This window comes from Alligator mississippiensis, chromosome 7 (genome assembly GCF_030867095.1).
Source record: "Alligator mississippiensis isolate rAllMis1 chromosome 7, rAllMis1, whole genome shotgun sequence".
NCBI classification, from domain to species: domain Eukaryota; kingdom Metazoa; phylum Chordata; order Crocodylia; family Alligatoridae; genus Alligator; species Alligator mississippiensis.
Window position 1 is genome coordinate 4,537,614 of NC_081830.1, and position 22,854 is coordinate 4,560,467.

General features: G+C 42.3%; 3 protein-coding genes across 3 annotated transcripts; all 3 read right to left on the bottom strand.

Moving 5' to 3' along the window:
• Positions 1–238: 238 nt before the first annotated feature.
• LOC102573579 (olfactory receptor 6C75-like) lies at positions 239–1,183 on the bottom strand. The gene has a single exon (XM_059731352.1). The coding sequence runs from the start codon at positions 1,181–1,183 to the stop codon at positions 239–241; it is 945 nt and encodes a 314-aa protein (XP_059587335.1).
• A 7,008-nt stretch (positions 1,184–8,191) lies between these two features.
• On the bottom strand, positions 8,192–9,172 carry LOC102573807 (olfactory receptor 6C75). Its single transcript, XM_006267846.4, has one exon. It carries the CDS (start codon positions 9,170–9,172, stop codon positions 8,192–8,194), a length of 981 nt encoding a protein of 326 aa, XP_006267908.2.
• A 9,396-nt stretch (positions 9,173–18,568) lies between these two features.
• LOC132251520 (olfactory receptor 6E1-like) lies at positions 18,569–19,513 on the bottom strand. The gene has a single exon (XM_059731353.1). The coding sequence runs from the start codon at positions 19,511–19,513 to the stop codon at positions 18,569–18,571; it is 945 nt and encodes a 314-aa protein (XP_059587336.1).
• Positions 19,514–22,854: the final 3,341 nt, after the last annotated feature.

Consider the following 22,854-nt stretch of genomic DNA (forward strand, 5'->3'; position numbering starts at 1 on the left):
CTCTGTTCCTCGAATAGACTCATTCACCTCACTAGTATCTGAAAAATCCTGCATGGACAATGTGACTAACAGCCCCTCTTCATATTAAAACTCTTTTTGGCTGTGACTTTCTTTAGAAACAAAAAGATGCATAGAGAAATGGAAAGAGAGAGATGGGAGGAGTATGCATGTGCACATACATACACACTCACATACAGATTTTCTTTACTCCTTTCCTTTTCACCCCATATCAGTTCCCTCACAGTTTCGTTTTTCTAGCAAGCATCATAGTTCGTCTGAATGCATCTCTCATGGCATCCTTGACTTGCTTGTTTCTGAGACTGTAGATGAAGGGGTTGAGCAGAGGGGACACTGCATTGTTGAAGAGAGCCACCCCTTTACTGAGGTCCATTCTGCTGCTCCCCTGAGGGGTGACATACAGGAAGATGCAGCTGCCATAGGAGAGTGAGACCACGGTCAGGTGGGAGCTGCAGGTGGAGAAGGCTTTCTGCCTCCCCGTGGCTGAGGGCAGGTGCAGCACTGTGGAGATGATGTTGACATAGGAGATGAGGGTGATGGAGAAAGTGCCAACTATGCTGCCTGTGGCCAAAAAGAAAATCAGTATTTCTAGATACTGTATATCCATGCAGGCCAATTTAAGCAATGGCACGGTATCACAGAAGAAATGGTCAATGACATATGGGCCACATAAGGGCAACTGGAAATATATAATGAATGGGGAAATCACATACACAGAACTGAGGAGCCAAGAGCCTAGCACCATCTGTCTGCAGAGCTGGCTGTTCATGATGGAAGCGTAGTGTAGTGGCTTGCAGATGGCCATATACCGATCGAAGGAGATAGCTGCCATCAGGAAAAACTCAGTTGTGCCAACAATGACATAGAAAAGGCACTGGGCAAAACACCCAGCTACAGAGATGGATTTGGTGCCTGACACCAGGTTGAACAAGACCTTGGGGATGGTGGTGGAGGTTACACCAATTTCCAAGAAAGAGAAGTTCCGGAGGAGAAAATACATGGGGGTTTGTAGGCGATGATCCACCAGGGTGATGGAGATGATGACCAGGTTTCCAGCTAAACTCAAGAGATAGGCACAGAGCAACAGAAAGATCAGCAGGATCTGGAGCCAACGAACGTCTGTGAAGCCCATGAGGATAAATTCTGTCTCGGTTTGGTTATCCATAGCCCTGTGTGCATTAACCTCATTCAGACATAAGAAAATGCCGGTGGCCTATGATAAACCAGAACAAAATAACTGCCTAAGTCTCAATTTTCCAGTTACCAAGTTGTAACACCTCACTTTGTAATCCATGTCTTGAAAAACAGCTGATTATGAGATGGTTTCGAACTATTGCTGTTTGCTGCCAATAGCTCCTCCTTGTTTTTTATGTATTTATAAGTTCTGTAATTTGCCTACCAGCATGACAACACCTTCTGAGACCAATCAGCTAACAAGCATGGCCGTGTCCCTAGGGCATTAGGAAAAATTCTCCCAGAAGTCTTTGAAACTTGACTATTTTATTTTTTTTCCTTTCTGGGAAGAGATATTATCTTTGAAAGTTTTGGGGTTTTATTTATTTATTTATTTATTTGCCATTGAATCAGAAATGCTTTTTGTTATTTGGCTCAGGTAAAATACCTTGAGGTAAAATTATGGAAGATTGTGGGGCTTCAACGACAAGCCAACCACCATTTTTTTCCCCAGGCCAAGGGCCTGAATGACTTCTTTCCATGAAAAGAAATGCACTTACCTGTACATGAAACATTTTGGTGCATTATTGTGAAAACAGAAACCATACCAATGAGCATTTTTTTTTTTGGATCAGAATAAAACATTTCTATTTTTGGCATGTATTTTTCTGGGCAACAATAAAAACAACTCCCCATCCAGCTGCACCAAAGGATCTTGTTGCCAGAGTTATAACTAGGCAGTCTGGTGCCTGGGGTGGAGGAGACACATTGAGGCAGTGGTGACTTGCAGCTGCTTATAACCCCAGGAGCGGCGGTGGCAGCAGCTGTCTTTCTTCTATACACCCCCAGTCACCCCATCTTTGTTATATTAGTGCCTGTTGCCCATTCCAGACATGCTCGTTTTCAAGGAGCACATTATTGTGACTATATCCAGACTAAGTAGAACTCAGGTGCATGTATTGCAGTAGCTTTGACTTGGGAGATAGGTTGAACCTGCAGGAGACCTGAAGAAATAAGAAATGTGCTTAGTTCCTGAAAGCTGGTCTAATTAATGATGCCAGAGAAAACCCCCTTGCTTTCTATTTGTCATGAGTTTTATTTTTAGAGGCATATGTGCAGGGATGAACCTATGAATCTTAATTTTCATTGGCCAGCTTAATCACGTGATGCCACCCTCTCCCCCCAAAAAATCACCAATCTCACACACATTTAAATTCATATTTTACATTCATATTATTACATAATATATAATGCTATTTTATATGTCGAGTTCAAATTATACACTCTTGGTTAAATACATATTTTAAATACAATATTTCCACCTTGAAATTACCCCATTAAATAATTACATCTATAGACTTTAATGGAAAATAATTCCAGAAAAAAATCAGAAAAAGGAAAATAATTCTGCCTGTAAAGCATGAGAATGAAAAATGTGATCCCTGCAAGTGGAAATGAACAATCATAGACTTTTTTTCCATTTATAAACCTAGACCCTTGGGACCCATACTGCCAGTCAGTGTATTTTAACTGCCCCTCTGCATCTGAAATTGACTGGGGATTTTAATGGAAATGATTGTTTTTGAATGAATGGATATAATGAATGAACAGTTTTCATGAAGGAACGAGTTTTAATGAATGACAACTTGGAATCTCACCTCTCAAATGGTGTGAAATTACTACACGTCCTAAAAAAAAAATGGGATTAGAAAATATCACAGAACTAGCCAAAATTATTTTCCTTCTGGTTTAAAATGCCTCTGAATGTAAAGGAACACAAAGGGGTAGGATGTGGCAGTTCACAAAAAGAGGGTGGTAGACTACACTGAACTCTGACTGAATGGTGAGGACGTGGGGAGTGAAAATGCTGCTTCTATGACATGGGTTGGGTATAACTGCAGGTAATGGCACATTGTCTTGGCCTGCTTAGGTGAGTCTGCACTTGGTATCCTGGATTTCATAGCTCCCATTGTTTGGACATCGCTTTCCCCATGCATGGGACAAGGAGGTCCAGGCATTTGACCTGGGACTCCATGTGGTGGCAAGGGAGTTAAGAGCTAAACTCTTCGGTGTTGCATTGCTTAGTGGTGCAGTCTAGTTGCTGTCTGAGGGGCCAGCATTCAGGCATCCTAACCCCCCAAATGTATAGCACTATGCAAAATGTATAAGCTTATAGTAGCATGTGGCAGAGCACTGAGGTGCCCTGCTCCTAGAGGGTGGAAACTGCTAGAGAAAGAGCCCTAGCAGGGAATAAGGAGCACAGCTGTGGGTTGCCGGACAACTGGAGGCAGCAGATGACCCACACCTGCCAGCGGTCAGCTGGCTGTAAGGGGCAAGGCCTGGCTCTTATAAAGCCCAGGGCTGAGGCCAGGCTGGCAGTTCTCTGCCAGCAGCCAGGGGGGCGGGAGCTCCTGGAGTTAAGATGCGAGAACTGCAGGTATTCCTCAAGCAGAGTAAGGAAGGCAGCTCTAAGATGTGTGAGCAATATGGTTTTAGCCAGGTGGCTTTAAGTTACGTTATAGCCTAGGGGTTTGTTTTGTGTTGTTGTTGTTCTGTATTACACTGGTGGCTTGGGTGAGGCTATTAGGGGTTGGAGGAGGCCTCAGAGGGGACCTACAGTGGTGTGGGGGTGTCAGGGTCAGTTAGGGGACCCACAGCAGTGTGGGGGCCCCAGCACTAGTGAGGGTGCAGTGTATGGGGTGCATAGACCCCAGCCCCAGGAGGGGGCACTACTGAGAAGCCCCAGTGTGGGTGTGGTGAGCCCCAGAGAGGGGGCAGCACTTAAGAAGCCCCTAGAGGAGAGGATGATGGTGCAGAGAAGGCCCTAGAGGAGAGGGTGAGGGTATTTTGACAAACCAATGTCTATGCCAACTGCGAGGCTTGGGGCACGGTCTAAGGGGTGGTTGGAGCCATGCATAGCCCATAAGGCTAGGGTGCCCGGGAAGCACCCCTGGTAGAGCAGAACCCACAAAGGGTCTGGGAATTCACGGGGCCAGAAATAACTGTGTCCAAGGAGATGTAAGGCAGCCTCCCAACCTTATGTGAACATCAAAGATGTGGCGGGCAAGAATCAGAGGGTGCTCTTGGGCCAACTTGGCACAGAGGAAGGGTGCCTTAAGGAGATCACAGCCCTCCTGTAGGACCCAGCCCGTGACATGGCCCTTTCTTAGGGGAGGGGGGGGAAGACATCCTAGCTCAGGGATGGGCAATTATTTTGGGCTGAGGGCCATTTACTGAGTTTTGGCAAGCCATTGAGGTCCACATGACAGGCAGCCAGGGGCAGATTAATATTTATCTTCTAACTTTTAGGGGCCCTGTGGTCTGGATACAATGGTCTGGTGGGCACCCCTGTCCTAGCTCCTAATTCTTCGTTAGAGATTGAGTTCTGGGTTGATTTAAATCAATGCCTAGAGTGTAAAGTACATATGTTCTCCTTTGGGCTTGTTCAAAGCATGAATTATCTTGAGTTTAATGATTATGGTGCTTCCTTGAAAGTGTGTGTGGAGGTGAGGGAGTAGCAAGTCCCTGATGCCAGCACTCTTTAGGCATTTTAGGGAACTAAGTGCATTTTTCTTGCTCTCTGCCTGGCCCCAATATGTTACCTTCTTTGTGTCTAGTGGCCCAGCTTCCACCTGGGGAATGTGCATTATAGGAGGATTTGCAGTCCAGAAAAGAAGTGCTTCCTAGGCTAGGTGCCTGTGGGTGAGGGCCAAACTGTATTGCTGGATGCACTTTTGTTTCCTAAAAACCTGCCTAATCCTGTCTGGTGTGTTCAAGGTCAAAATGAATTGTGCCCCAAGTTCCTCTTTCTTCTCTCTCTAAAAACTAGAGAAAACTGTAGTTTTGTCTCCCAGGATAGTCATAAGGTTGCAAAAACATTGAGATAGACGTCTTTCTTTTTTCTTATTAAAACAAACAAAATCAGCAAAGACTTCCCCCAACCTTTTTTGATGTTTAGCATTTCCTGCAAACTTCAACTGCTTCCCACAAAAAAGGAACCAGTAGGCCAATAAAACCAGACAATGCAGATAATGGCTGCTTTATGACAAGAAAATGGAGGCATAGGAGGAAAGCTCCACATTCCCAAACTTTTAACAAAGGAAAAAATAAGAATAGAATGATTTTTTCGTAACATATGAAGCAGAGGCCCTTGTTACCTAATTGGTTTCTGAATGGTTCCTAAGCTAACTACTGAGTAATTTGGGGTGGAAAAGCAATACTTAATGCTTTGCACAGGTGATGATAAAAGCTGTCAGTACTACTGTTACTGTGTCCAGGTGTATCCCTATTAAGTGCTTTGCAAGCCAAGGTTGTGGCATTTCAGGCTGTTTGAATATACGGCGGTAGTATATATGCAGTGTGCCTTTCTTTTCAAAGTTGTTTTTATTTACTAATGACTACTTGGCAATACAAAGACACATGGAGTTCTTACCTTTGTCAGCTTTCAGTAATATTCATAGGGAAGGGCTGAGCTATATAAAATCACTTCTCACATTTATGAAGTGAAAGTTGTTATTTTCAGGTGATGTCCTTCAGTGCCCTCATTACTTGCTTTTGGCAGTACCCTGCACTGTCATGAACTTTAAAACTGCTCTCAGAAGAGTTTTAGGACAAACTAAGAAGAGAAAGAAATAGATTTATCTGGGAAAAAGATCAAGGAAAATGAAGATTGTTCATTTTCTATACTTCCTTCCTTGGCTGTGTGTGTGAGAGATTATTTTTTACTGCTTTCGTTGGGTTAAAAAAAAAAAAAAAAAGTTCCTTACAAATTAATTTCTTTAGTTCTAATAATGTGTTCCAGTTTCAAAGATTGAGAATGGAAACTACTTTGGGGTTTTTTTTTTTCTTCAAATCATAACAAAAAGGTTATCAGCAACTTTTCATATTATGAGCTTATATTAATCTTTATTTAAATGGGGGGGGGGGGGGAAAGGGGGAAAGGACATTCAAACCAGATATTTCGTTTTCAAATATTCAGACAAGAAAAAAAAATTAACTCAAAATACAAATAACGTTTCAGATCAGTGAGAGGCAAGGATTTCTTTGAGCAAAATTTTTTATTGTTGCCATCTTCTATTGGCATAGTCAGGATAGTGTTAAACAAGCTTTCTCATGGAATACATCCTTTGTCAGGTCTAAGCTGTAAAAGCCAGCACAGCACTGACTGTACAGCCATCACCTTAGCTTTCATTGTTTCCAAGGAAATTATCCCAGACTTACACTAGTGGCTGAAAGGGAAGAATTAGCCTGGCCAAGCGCAGCTGGAATAAAGGCTATATTCAAGTATGAGACTTAGGATTATCACAGCAATGAGTTCCCAGTATCATGCATTTCCCAGTAAGACGGCTATTTTCTGTGTTCTTCTCCCTTGGTCAAGTACAAAGAGCCCTGGCTACAAGGAATCCTGAATGTGAGCATTTTTCATTGCTATCCATTCAATGCATCTGCTCAAGTGATCCTGGAATAGGAGCCTTTGTGCATCTAAATGACAAGCTCTTTTTTTTTTTTTTTTTTTTTTTTTTTTAACAGACTAATGAGTGTTTGTATCCCTGGCCTTACACCATGGATGCATAAGCATGCATTCTTAGCCCGAGTACTCATAGTAAGACTACACATTGGTTAAATACATATGTAGCTACCTAAACATGAGTCCCCAAGGGAGAATGACCCTGCCACATCTTGATCCCAAGAGCTGTACAATTGGGGCACACACTCAGGAAGTCAAAATCCCAGGTTCAATGCTCCCTTTGCAAAGGCATAGCTTGAATGTTCATTATTCTAATGTCCCAGCCCAAGTGCTTTTAACCACTGCACCAATGCCCCCTCTCTGAGAGTAGAGCCAAAAACCCAAAGCCAGAATTTCAACTGGCAAAAATCAGAGCATCAGTTAACACAACTGATCAAAGCTCAAGGTAATTGGAATAAGTACAGATTAATTCAGTGGCAGTCAGAAAAGCAAAATTACAATACAAAAATTATTTCAACCAAGGGTAATGAGCTTCTAAAGAATGTTTGTCTACATGCAGCAAGGCATTACAAAAAGACATTAAAGGATGGATACATTGGCATAAAGCAAGCGGATGGATTGGCTTGCTTGGATTGGATTGGTGGGTGGATGGATACTAGAGCTATGCGAAACTTTGGGTGGTGATTTGATTTGGAAGAGATTTGGCTCAATTCAGTGGCTGAATCTCTGAATCTAAATCGAATCAGGGGAATTAAAAGGTCTGAATCGATTCAAAGCTCTCTGAATTTTTGGAAAAGATTGGGAGACCTTTGATTTGGGCAGTCCCTGGTTCATGGATAGGTGTTGTTAATAGAGTAGTGAAATGCAAATAAAAGGCACACACCATTGTTTAGGGATGAGATCAGAACTGTTTTTGAAGTAAGTATGGGATATAAAATCAGGGGGGTTTAAAAAGGGCAAAGAAGGCATAAAGCATTGGGGGGAAGGCATAGAGATGCATTAGAAGATAACCATCACCTGTCTTCCTTTGCCTCAAAATCAATAGTGAGTTCTGCCATTTGACCCAGAGAAAGTTGCCTTTGATTCCAGAGCTGACCAGACTTGATGCTCAGGACTATTTCTGTTTTTTCCCCAGACAAATAGGAAAAGTTACTGGAGTCAAATTTTTATTGTTCTTTTCCCTTTTTTTCCCCATTGTCAATATTAATACAAGTATCAGCATGCCTTAAGTAGATGGGGAAACTCCGCAAGCTCATGATACAAACACATGAAATTATTCTGTGTAGACAGAGTGCCATACGACTACTTCCTAGTCATGTCAGTGGTCATTTTTTGTCACATGATATTTTGGTCTTTAAAGATGCAGGGCAATTTTATTCCTGGATGTGTAGCTGTCCATGGGATGACTACATATGTGAACAGAGTGAGCATGTACAGTAGCGGTCAAGGCCCATAAACATGGCAACTATGGATGGTGACCTTAGATGCCCCAAAATGTAGCTGACCAAAACCCATGACAAGAAGGACTTCAGATCATGTTTGGAAGAGGGACAAGGGAGAGAGCCTTATCAACTTTGGTTCTTTGGGAAACACTCCACTCTTGCCAAAAAGGTCCTGTATGGCCACCTGAACCTGCTTATTCCTCAGGCTATAGATGAAGGGGTTGAGCAGAGGAGATACCATGGTGTTGAGAACAGACACCCCCTTACTGACGTCCAACTTGCTGTCCTTTGTGGGCCTGACATACATAAAGATGCAGCTGCCATAGGTGATGGACACCACAATGAGATGAGAGGCACAAGTGGAGAAGGCTTTCTGCCTCCTTGTAGTAGAAGGCATTTGCATCACTGTGGTGACAATGCTAATGTAAGACACAACAGTGACAGTGAAACAGCCCAGCAAAGAAAACACAGCTACAACAAAACTCATGGACTCCAAGAGCCTGGTATTTGCACAGGCAAGCTTAAGTAGTGGAGTGTTATCACAGAAGAAATGGTCAATGATATTTGGGCCACAGAAAGGCATCTGGAAGAGCAAAACTGCTGGGCCAATAATAAGGAAGAAGCCCCCAATCCAAGAGCCCAACACCAAAAGGGTCCTGACTTGAGAGTTCATGATGGTGGTATAGCGCAGAGGGTTACAGATGGCCACGTATCTATCAAAGGACATTGCTGCTAACAGGAAGGACTCTGTAGTGCCCAGCATGAAATAAAAAAAGGTTTGAGTGAAACACGCTGGTAAAGAAATTGTTCTTCTGTTTGATGCAAGGATGGCCAAAGCTTTGGGGCTGACAGCAGAGGTGAAGCTGATTTCCAGGATAGAGAAGTTTCTAAGAAAGAAGTACATGGGGGCTTGGAGACGATGGTCCACGAGGGTGACGATGATGATGATAATGTTGCCGGCAATAGTTAAGATGTAGGTGAGAAGCAGCACAACAAAGAGCAGAGGCTGTAGCTGGGGGCTGCTGGTACAACCCATAAGGATGAACTCCATCACTGCAGGCCAGTTCTCCATATGTGGCTCATCTTTATGCACACACAAAAAAGGAGTGAGTGACAGAGTAAAGACAAAGAAGCATTCATGAAGACAAGTTATAAAAGCTCATTCCCACACCTGGCTGCTATCCCCAGCTATTGGATATTCACTTAACTTTCTTGTATCAACATGGGTTTTCTATACCCAACATGATCCCCAATTCTTCAATGCATGTGGACTCCAGGAGTCAAACTGTTGAAAAATTGCAACATCTTTGTGACGGGGAGTTTCTTCTTTGGTCTATATTTCGTTAAGAAACCTAAGACCATAATGTTTTAGCCTCCCAGTATCACAATGGCAGGTATTTGAACAATGGATTTCTAGGGTTTTGGGGTGTTTGTTTGGGGAATCTTATCTGTGGATTGCTTGTTTGTAGTAAGCTACTTTGACCCTTTTGGAAGGAAGCAAAAGGACAAAAATCATTAACAGCAGTATAAAGACAGTCCCGATAGTGTGATTGCAGAAAAAGCCTCTTGGACAACTATTCATCTACCAATGTATACTAATCTGTCCAACTGCCTTTCTGTTGAGGCTTTATGTATTTCCCAAAAGAAGGCTTACTCCCATGGAATGAAAATTAGCAAATCTATTAAGATTCTGGGATTCCTGAGCGAGGTCATGGGTTTGTTTGTTTTTTGTTTTTGTTTTTCCCCCCCCACCTCCCCCTCCCCCTCGTATAGGTAGTACAGTGAGACCTCGAGGCAGGGTGCTGCAAACTAGTATCTGACTGGGGAATAAAGAAACTTGTTTATCTATGGGCTGAGATATCTAAGGGATCCTGCAGATGTCATGCAGATGATTCTCTCTGAATTAAAGTTTCCCCCCCAGCAGGACTGTAAGCATGTACCCCCAATGCATGATGACCTATGTAATCACAAAGCTTTCTTGCATTCCTTTCTCTACCATTCTGTATCTACATGCTGCCTCTTTAGATATACTTAATGCAGAAAGCTTTTAAGGAAGAATGGTACTGTTGAAGTGATGTGGCAGCCATGTGAGTACACGAGCCCTTATAGTCCATTTACCTCTATGCTGTCTGCTTCTCTCCACCAGACCTTGGCATGGTAGTCTGGTATCCAAAAGCTGACCTATCTATCCCAGTCATGGAGTCCGTCCAATAAAAGATGATAATCTCAACAATTCTTATCGTCTTGCTTTAATTCAAGAGACATCTTTTCAGTTTCTATTTGTACAATGGATTTCAACCCATGACTACCTCTATGTACACAATAACTGATATTGAGAACTAGCACAGAGAACTCGTGACTCATTTGGAGACTGTGAAAATGACAATTTTTGGGTTTTTTTCAGTGAACATCATGCCCAAGCAGGATTTTTGGGCTAGGATTTTTCAAAATAGTTGAAAGAGCAATAAATCTTGTTTCAGAGAGCCACCCTCTACATCTGAGACTTTAACTTTGCCCTTCCTAGTCTCACTTCACTTTAAGATAAGTGTTTTCTCCCTCTCCCACCATCACAGTATAGAACAGCATATGTTCTTTCTCACACATTGCAAAATATATGTAGCTCAACAACATAAGGCATAAAGGCAAAAAAAACCTCACCACTTCTTGCATGGACAAATGAAAGGTTCTCTGACGGAGGTCTTGAGATCTTCTGGGCATGAATAAATTCATTTTCAGGCATTGTATGTGGTCCTGAAGCTGTTGCTTAATGATTAACAAGCACTTTCAAGGAAATAGGGTATCTCCAAAAATTGGAATCTCCTCTAAAGACACTTTCTTGTTAGCAGCTAACTCTCTTCTGTTACTTAAGTGCAACGAGAATCAGTGGATGTTACATAAGGTCATTGGATTCTTCAATTATACAGCTCCTTGTAGTTCAGGGTCTTATATCAGGTGTCAAATTGTCTAAAATAATGCATGAAAGAACTGGAAAAGTCAAAAACCAGGAGGATTTGTCAATGTTTTGCAGGTGCCCTTTAAGATAATGCAGAATTGCTCTGCATTAACAAGAAGTTTTTCCTACATTTATAGAGTGTGTGTGTGTGTGTGTGTGTGTGTGTGTACCATCTAAAATTGTTGGCATTATTTCGTTGCTCATTAGCAGATCTCTCGAGAGACACCAACCCGACTTTTCTTCCTGGAATCCGCGAGAATTTTCTTTTCTTTATTCACTGACATGTTCGTTCTTTGACTGAATGGTCTTTGGATGCCTATACACATGTAGGGTAGGCATTTCCAAAGGCACTGTAACTTTTGTGATTTATTTAAAATGCTTAGGCATAGTGCCTTAAAATTTAACAGGCATTTCAGGAGTGATGTTAAGTTTTGTGTTTTTGCTGTAGTTCTGCAGAGTAGGAGGAGGCAGAGGGCACCGAATGCACAATGCAGCTAATTACTACTTGGAAAAGCCCTAATTGGAGTAAAAGTGAACTAGGTAGGCTAAGGCAGACAAGGTCTGCCTATATCCTTAGACCAATGCTGCTACTACACTCTGAAGTAGGCTAAGATACACTACCATAGTTTGCCTTATATTTAAAACACATAAACGAAGGTTTAATTAAGGTAACTTTGGCTATTTTGAAAACAGTCTAGTCGCCCATGTGTATTGTGACCACTTTAGAATGCTTTAAATGGCAGAAATCATCACATATCTAGGCACTATGTATGTTTTAATAATGCCTAATCCATGAAAGCAGCTCTGCGCGCACACGCACAACATAGAAATTAGACCGTAACAACGATCAGAAATGTGTTCGGTTAGGAGTCTACCTTCTCTTTGAAAAACCCAAACCCTGCTACTGAAACTCTTCATCTTAAAACCACCAAGGAGGGCTCTCTGTCTCTGACTCCCGAAGGTTTTTAATATCACCTCCTCCCAGATAACTTAATGGAATAAAGGACGTGTGTATAGCAATGTGGGTGAGTGAGCACTGCACAAGACAAAGACTTGAGTGGCTTGGATTTGTTAAGGGACATGGGGTTTAGTTCCCTGCCCCTCTTGCCACACCCTGCCAGAAGCTGAGGAAGGCAAAGGGAATGGGTCGCATCCTTTCATCAGTTGTATGCCACTGACTTGGTTGGAGGGCATCCAAGACACTTGTAAACAGTGACTTGGCCCCTTGCAGAGCCACAAGGAGAGACCAGATGGCCTCCTGAGACACAAAGCAGCACCCTTTTCACAAAAGGCACATCTTTCAACCCCTATGTATGAAAATAGTGGCTTAATGCTGATTGGTGTCTCTAGGTCAGGGTGGGCAATTACGTTGGGTGGAGAGCCACTTACTACGTTTTGACAAGCCATCAAGGCCTGCATGACAGGCAGCCAGGGGCAAATAACTATTAATTTTCTTAATTTTTTAGGGGCCCTGTGGACTGGATAGAATGGCCTGGCAGGCCCACCCAGCCTGCGGGCTACATTTTGCCCACCCCTGCTCTAGGTGCTATTGAAAATATCAGTCCAGAGTGATAAAAGCAGCTGGAGGCTGTTGTCATAACCATAGCTGATTTCAGCTAACTGGGCTGCAATGGAGTACTGCTGATTTTTCACTTCCTCGAGATCAAGTAAAGCTTGTCCACACTGAAGGTAACTTATTGGGATGCTCTGTGAAGTGCACCCAAGACAATGTCAGGATGCTGATGACATTTTTGAGAAAATGTATACTCATTAAATGAGTAATTATCCTGGTTCATATCCAAGACCCCAGCAATGAAACAAATGTGCAAGAACTAAGAGCTACATGACAGGGTGGCTGCTGGTACACTTGTTTATTGCGTGTCCGTAGCCTTGGTATTTTTCCTTACGCTTTAGTCAGTCCCTAGTAGAGAAACACGGTGATATGTTGAAGAGAGAGCCTCATCTCCACGAGAGATGGAAGAAGAGGATGAGGGCTTGGGAAGACCTATCTTAGCCCCAGGAATTGACCTGTTAGGGGATTCACCCAAGTAGCAGGACATTCGGATTCAAGGCCAAAACAACCAGAAAGAGTTTCATTTGCATCTCTCTGACTTCCCAGGGCAGCGCTCTTACTATGAGACCTAAGGTAGACAGTCTAGAGTCTCCTCATGAGGCTGAGGATCTCTATCTTATACTTAATAGTCACTGGATGAAGCTGATAGAGAGCAGAGAGAAAGATGCTGCTGTTACCAGATTGCCCCTTCACTTGGGGCATGCTCATTTATTAGGGATATGTTTCTTGGGTCTTTATAATTCTATTAATGTGCTGCTTGTGTTTCTATACAGAGCTGTATCTCTCCCTTCTGCGAGTCTTCACCCCCAATGGAACTATCTTGCAGGACTCGGTTTCAATGGGGTTGGATTCCTCCAATCACCATTTCAGTCATACACACACAAACACATACAGATTAACATGACATGCCTGACCTGGCTGGGTTGATCAGCATGGACAGGCTGACACCCTCATATGCCCGGAATCAGTTCATTAAGGTAAACAATACACTTCAGTGAGATACTAGCCCACAAGTAAACAGAATTCCTCTGAATCCGGCTGGGTGTCCAGCTGACACCCTCATGGGCCAGCATTCAGTTCATAAGGGCACGTCTGAGTCAAACTGGGTCGATCAGCCTGTACAAGCTGATCCCGTTATGTTTCAAACTCAGCAACTCCCAATCTTTGGCCTCTTGATGAGCAGACCCCACAGTATTTTTGGGCTTCACAAGGATCTTTAGGTCAGGTAAGAGAAGCGTTGCTGCAGAGCAAGTGGGGAAGGAGAAGTAGAGAAGGAAAAATATACCCAGTTACTACCAGTTTGACTAAAAAAGTTATTTATTGCTAAGTATATGAAATATATAACGGTACTAGTAGTAATAGGCATACAAAGGAAAAACAAACAAACAATTACAATACTACCCTAGTTTCACTAAGTATTTGGGGAAAATTAGCTCAAGCTTAACTAATACAATTCAGGTTCAGAAATCTATACCTAGGGAGAAAAAAAGAAAAGAGAGAGACTTCTCTTGAAGCACACATTTTGCTGCTTTTTTTTTTACAGATTTTTATACCCTCAGTTCAGCTTTTTCAAAGCATTCTTAATAGTGTAAATAATTGCCTTTTCTATTGACAAGGGGTTATCTGGTTTGGAACATTTCAAGAAACTGATTAATAACCAGGAAAAACATAAGGTTAAGGAGTAACCAGGCACTTAGGAGCCAATTGAAATTCCTATGGATAGTAGATATACTGGATGGGATACCTCATTGTTTCTTCAGAAACCATAGATAGCTTGCAGTGTCAGGGTTTTGGATTTGTACCTCTTGTGAACAAGACTCAGCTTAGCATGACTTTTTCAGATCTTACTATAGGTTTTTTTTTTTTTGGTTTTTTTTTTTTTAAACAGACTTAAGGCAATTATTGGAGTATTTATAACCTTTTGTGGGGAGGACTTCCACCAGTCATCCCAGGAAAAGTTTGACAGCTTTTGTGGTCAGGAATCCAATGGGCTGGACACTGTGATGAACACTTAACCATTGTTCAAATGTTGCCCATACCCACTCTGACTCAGTCTTTTGCCTCAGCATTCCCTAACCCGGCAACAGAGTTTTAGTCAATCAAGTTTAAATAGGACTCTCATAGTGGGACCGGGGAATGTATGGCCCAAGATGCCTATTAAACTTTTACTTCTGCTTAGTTGTGTGTGGGGGGGGGGGGGGAGGAGGGAGGAGTCCTTTGTAAATCCAGATTGGAATTAGTCTGATAAATGCTGAGCTGGGTGTGTGTAAGAGTGGGTTGATTAAAATTTGGAGCACAGATTTTTCCACTATGCAGTGCTCCCCTGCTTCTCTGATCCCAGAATTCACTGCAGTCTTTGCTTCGGGCGTTCTGTTCTCCATCTTCCATGTAAATGAATGGTCATCTGGTTCCATCTTGGATGCAGATGAGAACTAGGGAAGTTGTTTCACTCTTGTCACCCTTATCTGGAGGGTTTTAGGTGCATCTTCCACTGCATCTTCATTGTCTTTCGTAACCAGTTCTTGTTCAGGTGGGGGAGGGGGGAATCTTTGCGAGTCAGACAGGCTGTGTCCTGTGTCAGGGTTCCCCAAGAACACAGAGCTGAGAGGTAATGCTACTGTATCAGGATCAAGGGATCACGCTAAGGCCCAAGACTCCCTGTCTTTTATGATAGAGACATATCTTTCTGCTTCCACTCAACATCCTGTTTCCATGTACAGCCTCTCTTCTCTGCCCATGGAGCCAGGACCAGGAGAAGAACTAGAAAAATGACTGGCTAATGCCTAACATGTTCACAAGACTGTGTTTGCAGAGTTGAAACTCTATTCTATTATACTTCTCATATGAATATAGCTTCTTGGTTGTATGTTGTCTCAGGTTGCATCTATTCCTGTGTACACAACTGGAGTAGTGCAAAGCAGTGGTTCTCAAACTTTATGGACCAAAGATACTCATTGGAAAAATGCCAGCTCTAGCTTTTACTCTACTTTTTTGACAACAGAAAAAAAAATAGAGAGAAATCCCCCCATAAAGAGAGAGCAAAGAAAGACCATAACAGGGCAGAATATTTTAACATGATGGATTCTTGTTTGAAATCTCTGGCTGTGTCCAGATGAGTTTGGCTGTGCATGACCCATCTGTGGTGCCATACACTGCATATTCAGGCATTGACCACACTGCTAACTAGTAGTTGATCTTGGGGTAAAAAAACACACACAGGAAAAAAAGGGGAGAGGCACAGGCACAGCATTTGCCACCCAAAACTGGAGCCTGGCCAACTGGAGCCATGGTCCAGCTGCCAGCCAGGTTCCCAGCTACAGAAGCATTGTGGGCGTATTTCTCCTGGCCCTCAGCACCCCAGGTAAGACTTCTGGGACCAACAGAGTTGCTAGCCCCAGCCTCCCCTACCCCACCTGGGGTAACCTGCAATGTACCAGACCATGCACAGCACAGGTGTTCCCTGGAGACTAGTAGCAGCGCGACAAGGTGTGCCACTGCTACTTGTCCCCAGGGAACCAAACCTCTGTGCTCATCTGGACACAGCCTCTGTTTTTATCCTATGAATCACGTTTGCACCTAACCGTGCTTGAAAGGATTGACACTTCAAGATGCCACAGCATAATAGTACGGTATCACTGACATGAATAAAATGGTACAGAATCACTCTTGTGAAGAAACCACACGGAAACATGTTCAGTCTGAAATCACTATCTTTACTAAACAAGAAATACAAATCTTAGAAAGCTATCTCATATTTACCCCAGCGTATGAAAGAGAAGAATTTGCCCTGCCCAACGCAGCTGGAATGATGGTTATGCACAAGCATGAAGTTGAGGATTTTCACAGCAAGTGCATGCCTAAATCTCATGGATTGCCGTGTAAGATTGCTGAAGACCCCTGGGTACATAACATCCTGCGTATGAGCATTTGTCGCTGCTATCCATGCAATGTGCCTATTCATTGATCTCCTGTGACAAGGTTAGCACTTATCTGCAGTGGAGGGGACAGAGAGAGAGGATGGATGCATTTTAGGAGTGGATCACCTTAGTGGAGAGAGAGATGTTGGAAGGTAGGCATTGAAAGGGCAGGATGCCTAGGTAGGGACTGGGAGTATATGTGAGGCAATTGTGGAGCTCAGGAGAGAGCTGCAGTAAATGGTCATTCAGCGCAAGTCAGAAACCATACAATATCCATATGAAACAATAAAAATCAATACAAAAATGATAATAATACAATATACAACAGTAAGAATCAATACATACCTAATAATAATGCAATATGAAACAGTGGATATCCAAAGCCAAAAACTTGCTACCAAAATAAAAATGTTTAAAGCTTATCTTAAGTCTGAGCTCACTTATCCTTATCTACAGGGAATAGAAGGGGGGGGGGGGGGGAGAGAGAAAAAGTCAGAAATGGTTGGGGAAGGGGAGGGAATGCATTTTAAAATAAATTAAAAAAAAAAAAAGTGGGGGTTTTGCTACACTGTCTATCTGGCCCCGTCACCATTATACGTGAGTGCATCATAGAGTAAATCAAATAGTGATGGAAATGAAACTAATAGTTTAATACTTAATGAAACACATTCATGAGGGTAGAGATTTAGACAACTGAAGGTCAAGGTTTGGTAGACAGACAGACAGGAAACAATAGCAGCATAGACCATTTCTTTCTTTTTTTTCCATTACTTCCTGAAATGTGCTGTCCAAAGGGCAGATAAATATTAATTTTCTAAATTTTTTAGGGGCCCCGCAGGCTGGACAGAATGGTCTCGTGGGCTGGATTCAGCCTGTGGGCCATATTTTGCCCACCCCTGCTCTAAGGGTTAAATACTCATGTCAAAGGGTATGCACACACTTGAGCAGGTATAATACATTAGAAGATTTATAATCAAATCAGGGACTTGGTACTAGATTTTAGTTCTAAATTAAATTTAGAATTGTTGATCCTGTTCTCTTGCTTCTGTTTATGAAGAGCTGTGTAATGTTTGTAGCGCTTCATGAATAATACTGTTCCATTAAATTCCATCTAAGCATAATTGAAGTAGAAGTAACGGCATGCTTATGCTATGATTTATTGCCTTTGAGCAAAATGCATGGCACCTTTCAATTCAGGAGAGACTACACAGAACCCCTCCTTGATACAGGACAAATATTGCTAAAATGTAACAGAAACGCAGCTCTCACTGACTTAAGACAGAAATCAAAATCAGAAATGAGAACACTGCATAATTCAGCAAAAAGATAAATTAAAAAATAATCTGTTTTTAAAGAAACCCTAGTTAGAGAACTAATCACCCCACCTGGAAATAGTTTAGCTTTAAATTACAATGGCACAGACTTCTTATAGGACATCATGTGTCCAACACGGATAGCACTGCATTTCTTATAATATCATCAGGGATATCGCATGCTTCAGGGGAGCCAGGTTTTATAACTTCTGGCTGAATAGACGTCAACCCAGCTCAAGTAATATATGGTAGATGAAAATTTCTGTTTATATCTGGATGGAAGCAGCTTTATGTACTTAAAAGCTTGGTACCTATTAGGTGAATTAGCTGTGCACTTCAGCCAAGGGAGATTAAAGGAAAAACTAATAATATAAAATAATAGACCAACCTTGCCCCACACCAACTGCATCCCCATAGCAAAAAAACCCCCAAACCTCAAGGAAACATATGGGAGTCTAGAGCTAGACTATGAAGGTGCCATTGGTCAAGGGTGAAGGTTGACAATAGAGGAGCGCAGAGAGGGGAGCCCTGGGCTGAAATACAGTGAAATGAAAGCAAAATGCACAGGTCATTGTTTAGGGTGAGAGCTGGGCATATGGCTGCTTCCCTTGTGGATGGTGGCCATAGATACCGCAAAGTGTAGATAACCAAAACCCATGATTAGTGGGACTTCCAAACATGAACAGAGGAGGGCCAAGGGAGAGAGCATTATTTATTTTTTTGGTTCTTTAGAAAACACTTCACCCTTGCTAAAAATGTCCCTCAAAGCTGCCTGAACCTGCTTGTTCCTCAGGGTATAGATGAAGGGGTTGAGCAGAGGAGACACCATGGTGTTGAGAACAGACACCCCCTTACTGACATCCACCTCGCTGTCCTTCGTTGCCCTGACATACATGAAGATGCAGCTGCCATAGGTGATGGACACCACAACGAGATGAGAAGAACAAGTAGAGAAAGCTTTCTGCCTCCTGGCAGCAGAAGGCATTTGCATCACTGTGATGACAATGCTAATGTAAGACACAACAGTGACAGTGAAACAGCCCAACAAAGAAAACACAGCTATAACAAAACTCAGAGACTCCAAGAGCTTGGTATCTGCACAGACAAGTTTAAGAAGTGGAGAGTTGTCACAAAAGAAATGGTCAATGACATTTGGGCCACAGAAAGGCAGGTGGAAGAGCAGTATTGCAGGGCCAATAATGAGGAGGAACCCTGCAATCCAGGAACCCAGCACCAGAAGGGTCCTGACTTGAGAGTTCATGATGGTGGTATAGCGCAGAGGGTTACGGATGGCCACATATCTATCAAAGGACATTGCTGCTAACAGGAAGGACTCTGTAGTGCCCAGCGTAAAATAAAGAAACCACTGAGTGAAACACGCTGGTAAAGAAATTGTTTGGTTTGATGCAAGGATATCTAAGGCTTTGGGGACGACAGCAGAAGTAAAGCCGATTTCGAGGAGAGAAAAGTTTCTAAGAAAAAAGTACATGGGGGTTTGGAGACGATGGTCCACGAGGGTGACGATGATGATAAGAATATTTCCTGCTATAGTTAGGACATAGGTGAGAAGCAGCACTACAAAAAGCAGAGGCTGTAGCTGACGGTTGCTGGGAAAACCCACGAGGATGAACTCCATCACTGCAGTCCGGTTCTCCATATGTGGCTCATCTTTATGCACACACAAATAAAGCAGTGATTAACAGAGAAAGGACAAAGAAGCAGTCATGAGAAATCATGAAAACACATTCCCACACCTGGCTTCTGCCCCTGGATAGCTGATATTCACTCAAATTGTTCATCTCAACATGGACTCTCTATTCCCAATATGACCTCCACTCCATCCATGTGTGTGGACTCCAAGAATCAAACTCTAGAAAATGTATATCTTCATTGGGGTACAGTTTCTTTTTGGTGTAGGTGGCAAAAAGGAACACAAGACAATCGTGTTTTACCTTTCTAGTATCACAGTGGGAGCAGTTTCAACACTGGAGTTCTAGGGGAGTTTAGGGAAACTTCTTGGGGGATTGCTTGTTTATAGTAAGCTACTTGCAGCCTTTGAATCAATCAAACAAGCAAAAATCATTACCAGCAGTATAAAAACAGCCCCTGTACTGTGATTATACAAAAAAGCCTCTTGGACAACTATCCATCTATCTATGTACAGCAGTCTATCTGATTGCCTGTCTTTTGAGTCTTCATGGACTCTCAAGAATGAAAACTAGCAAATCTGTTAAGATTCGGAGATCCTTGAGCTAGGTTATGCTTTTTTTCTCTTTATATGTGTAGTGAGATCCTGGGGCAGAGGCCTGCAAACTAATATGTGACTGGGGATTCAAAGAACTGTTACTTTTTGGGGCTGAGATATTTAAGGATCCTGCAGATGTCAGGAATAGCATTATCTCTGAATTTTTTAAAGAAAAACAATAAAATGTGTTTTCTTCCTGCCAGAAGGCTCAGGGCTGGAAGGATGTACCTGCAATATATGATGATGTCTATCCCAGTTATGCAGCCGGTCCAACAAAATATTTTTTCACCAATAATTGCCTCTTCAATTGCAGGCAGCATTATATCTTTTCAGTTTGTGTTTGTACAATGGGTTTCAGCCCATGGCTACTTTAATAAGTACTGATATTGAGAATTAGCACAAAGAACTCATGGAAATAGGATGCCATAGATGTGGAGGCTGTGAAAATTATTGTTTCTGGTGTTATGGTGATTATAATCCCCATGTGGGATTTTTTAATGAGATATTTCAAAATATTTGAAAGGTCAATAAATCTTTTTCAGTGAGCCACCCGCTACATCTGAGGTTCTAATTTTGCCTTTCCCAGTCTCTTTTCACTTTAAGATGATTATTTCCTCTCTCTTCCATCGTCAGAGTGTACAGCAATATATGTTCTTCCTCACACATTATAAAATGTATCTAAAACATAAGGCATAATGTCAAACAACTCACCACTTCTTGCATGGACAAGCAAAAGGTTCTTTGATGGAGGTCTTGAGATCTTCTGGGTCTGAATAAATTCATTTTGAAGCATTGCATCTGGTCCTGAGCCTGTTGCTTAATGCTTGAGAAATGCTTTCAAGGAAATGGGGTGTCCCCAGAAAACTAGCATTGTCTTTGAAGACACTTTCTTGTTAGTGGCTAACTGCTTTCTGTCACCTTAGTGCAGTGAGAGTGGATACTACATAAGATCTTCTGACTCTTCAGTTCTGCCGCTCCCTATAGCTCAGGGTCTTACATTAGGGGTGAAATTGTCTAAAATGATGAATGAAAGAACTGGAAAATTAAAAATCCAGTAGGAGATGTTAATATTTTGCAGGCGCCCTTGAAGATAATGTAGGATGCTCTGCATTAAGAAGATGTTTTTCCTATGTTGGCTAGGCATATATACCATTTAGCATTGTTGGCATTATTTCATTGCTCATTAACGGGTCTCTCAAGAGACACGAATACAACTTCTCCATTGAATCCCAAGAATTATCTTTTCTTTATTTGTCTAGTGATCTTTATGGTTTGACAATGCTTAATTCATGCAAGCAGCTCTGTATACACCCCCCCCCCCCCCGAGGTAGGAAACAGCAACACTGTTCATAAATGTGTTTTCTTAAAAGTCTACCTTCTTTTTTGAAAAACCCCAAACCCACTATTGAAACTGTTCATCTTAAAACCCCCAAGGAGGGAACTTTTTCTCCTACTTTGGAAAGTTTTTTTTTTTTTTTTTTTAATTCATCTCTTCCCAGATAATGCAAGTGAATAAAGGACAGGACACGTTTCTAGCAGTGTGGGTGAGTGAACAAAGTATCAGACAAATGGTTCAGTGGCCTGGCTTCTATTTCTGTCCCTGCCACAGTCTTGGTGGAGTGGCCTCAGTGAAGTCATTTCATCTCTCTGTGCCCCAGTACCTCTGGCAGTCAGAGAGGACTAGAAGCACTCGGGTCCCCTACAGAGCTCTAAGATTTACAAATGGAAAGTGTCATGGGTTGTAGCAATTATTTTACCTTTGCTCTTCACAATGTATGGATTTATTCTGGAGTTATCCTGCTATAATAGATAACTCCAAAAGGACCCCAAATTCCCAGAGATTTCAAATGGAGATGTGTGCCTTCAGTAGGTCTTAGGGTTCAGGATTTAGGAGCAGGTACACTTGGCAGCTTGGATTTTTCAGGGAACGTTGGGTATAAATTCTCCCTGCCTCTCCCCCACCCAGCCCAAAAGCTGAAGAAGGCAAACTGGATGGACCACAGTCTTTCATCATCTGTAGGTCACTTCCTTGACATCAGTGCATGTCAGGCAATAGTGTTCACCACACAAAGAAACATTAAACCATACTCATCATCCTGCTATGGTATTGCGGAAAAGATGAGTCACATGACAAGAGAGACAATGCTTATTGATATTGTTCAGGCAATTTTTTTTTTATCTTTCTTTTTGCAAAATCTATGTTTTTGCCCTGCTCTATATAATGCTGTTAGCACTTTTGGAGGATTGGAGTTATATAGCACAGGAAGCCCTTCTGTCTGCAGGGCTTATAAATTGAGCTGGGAGGGCAAGAGAGTGGTGAGTGAATTTCCACCTTGCCAGTACTGACCTTCCCATAGCTCACATACATTTTTTGGCCTGGCAGGGACTAGAAAGAAGCCAGGTTAAAAAACTGAGCAAGTCACTATCACTTGAATAAAGTGCTCCTGGGGGGTCCTGTGAGAAGTTGAGTTGGTAACTCTTGAGGGTCTTGTTAATGAGCAATGGAAATAATGTGTGGGCATTTGTACACGTCACAAAATTTGCCCTTACTTGCATTCCAACAGTGTTACTGTTTGCACGAGCGGGTTTTCCTGGGCCTTTAAATGTCTTTCTGGTGCACTATAATAAAACTCATCTGGACATAGTTTAGTTTGGGTTGCAACAAATTAAAATATTACATCCATGGATTTGTTACCTGCAAACAGAAATGCACTTAAAGACATATAGCAACCTGCTTTGTCCACCAGATGGCA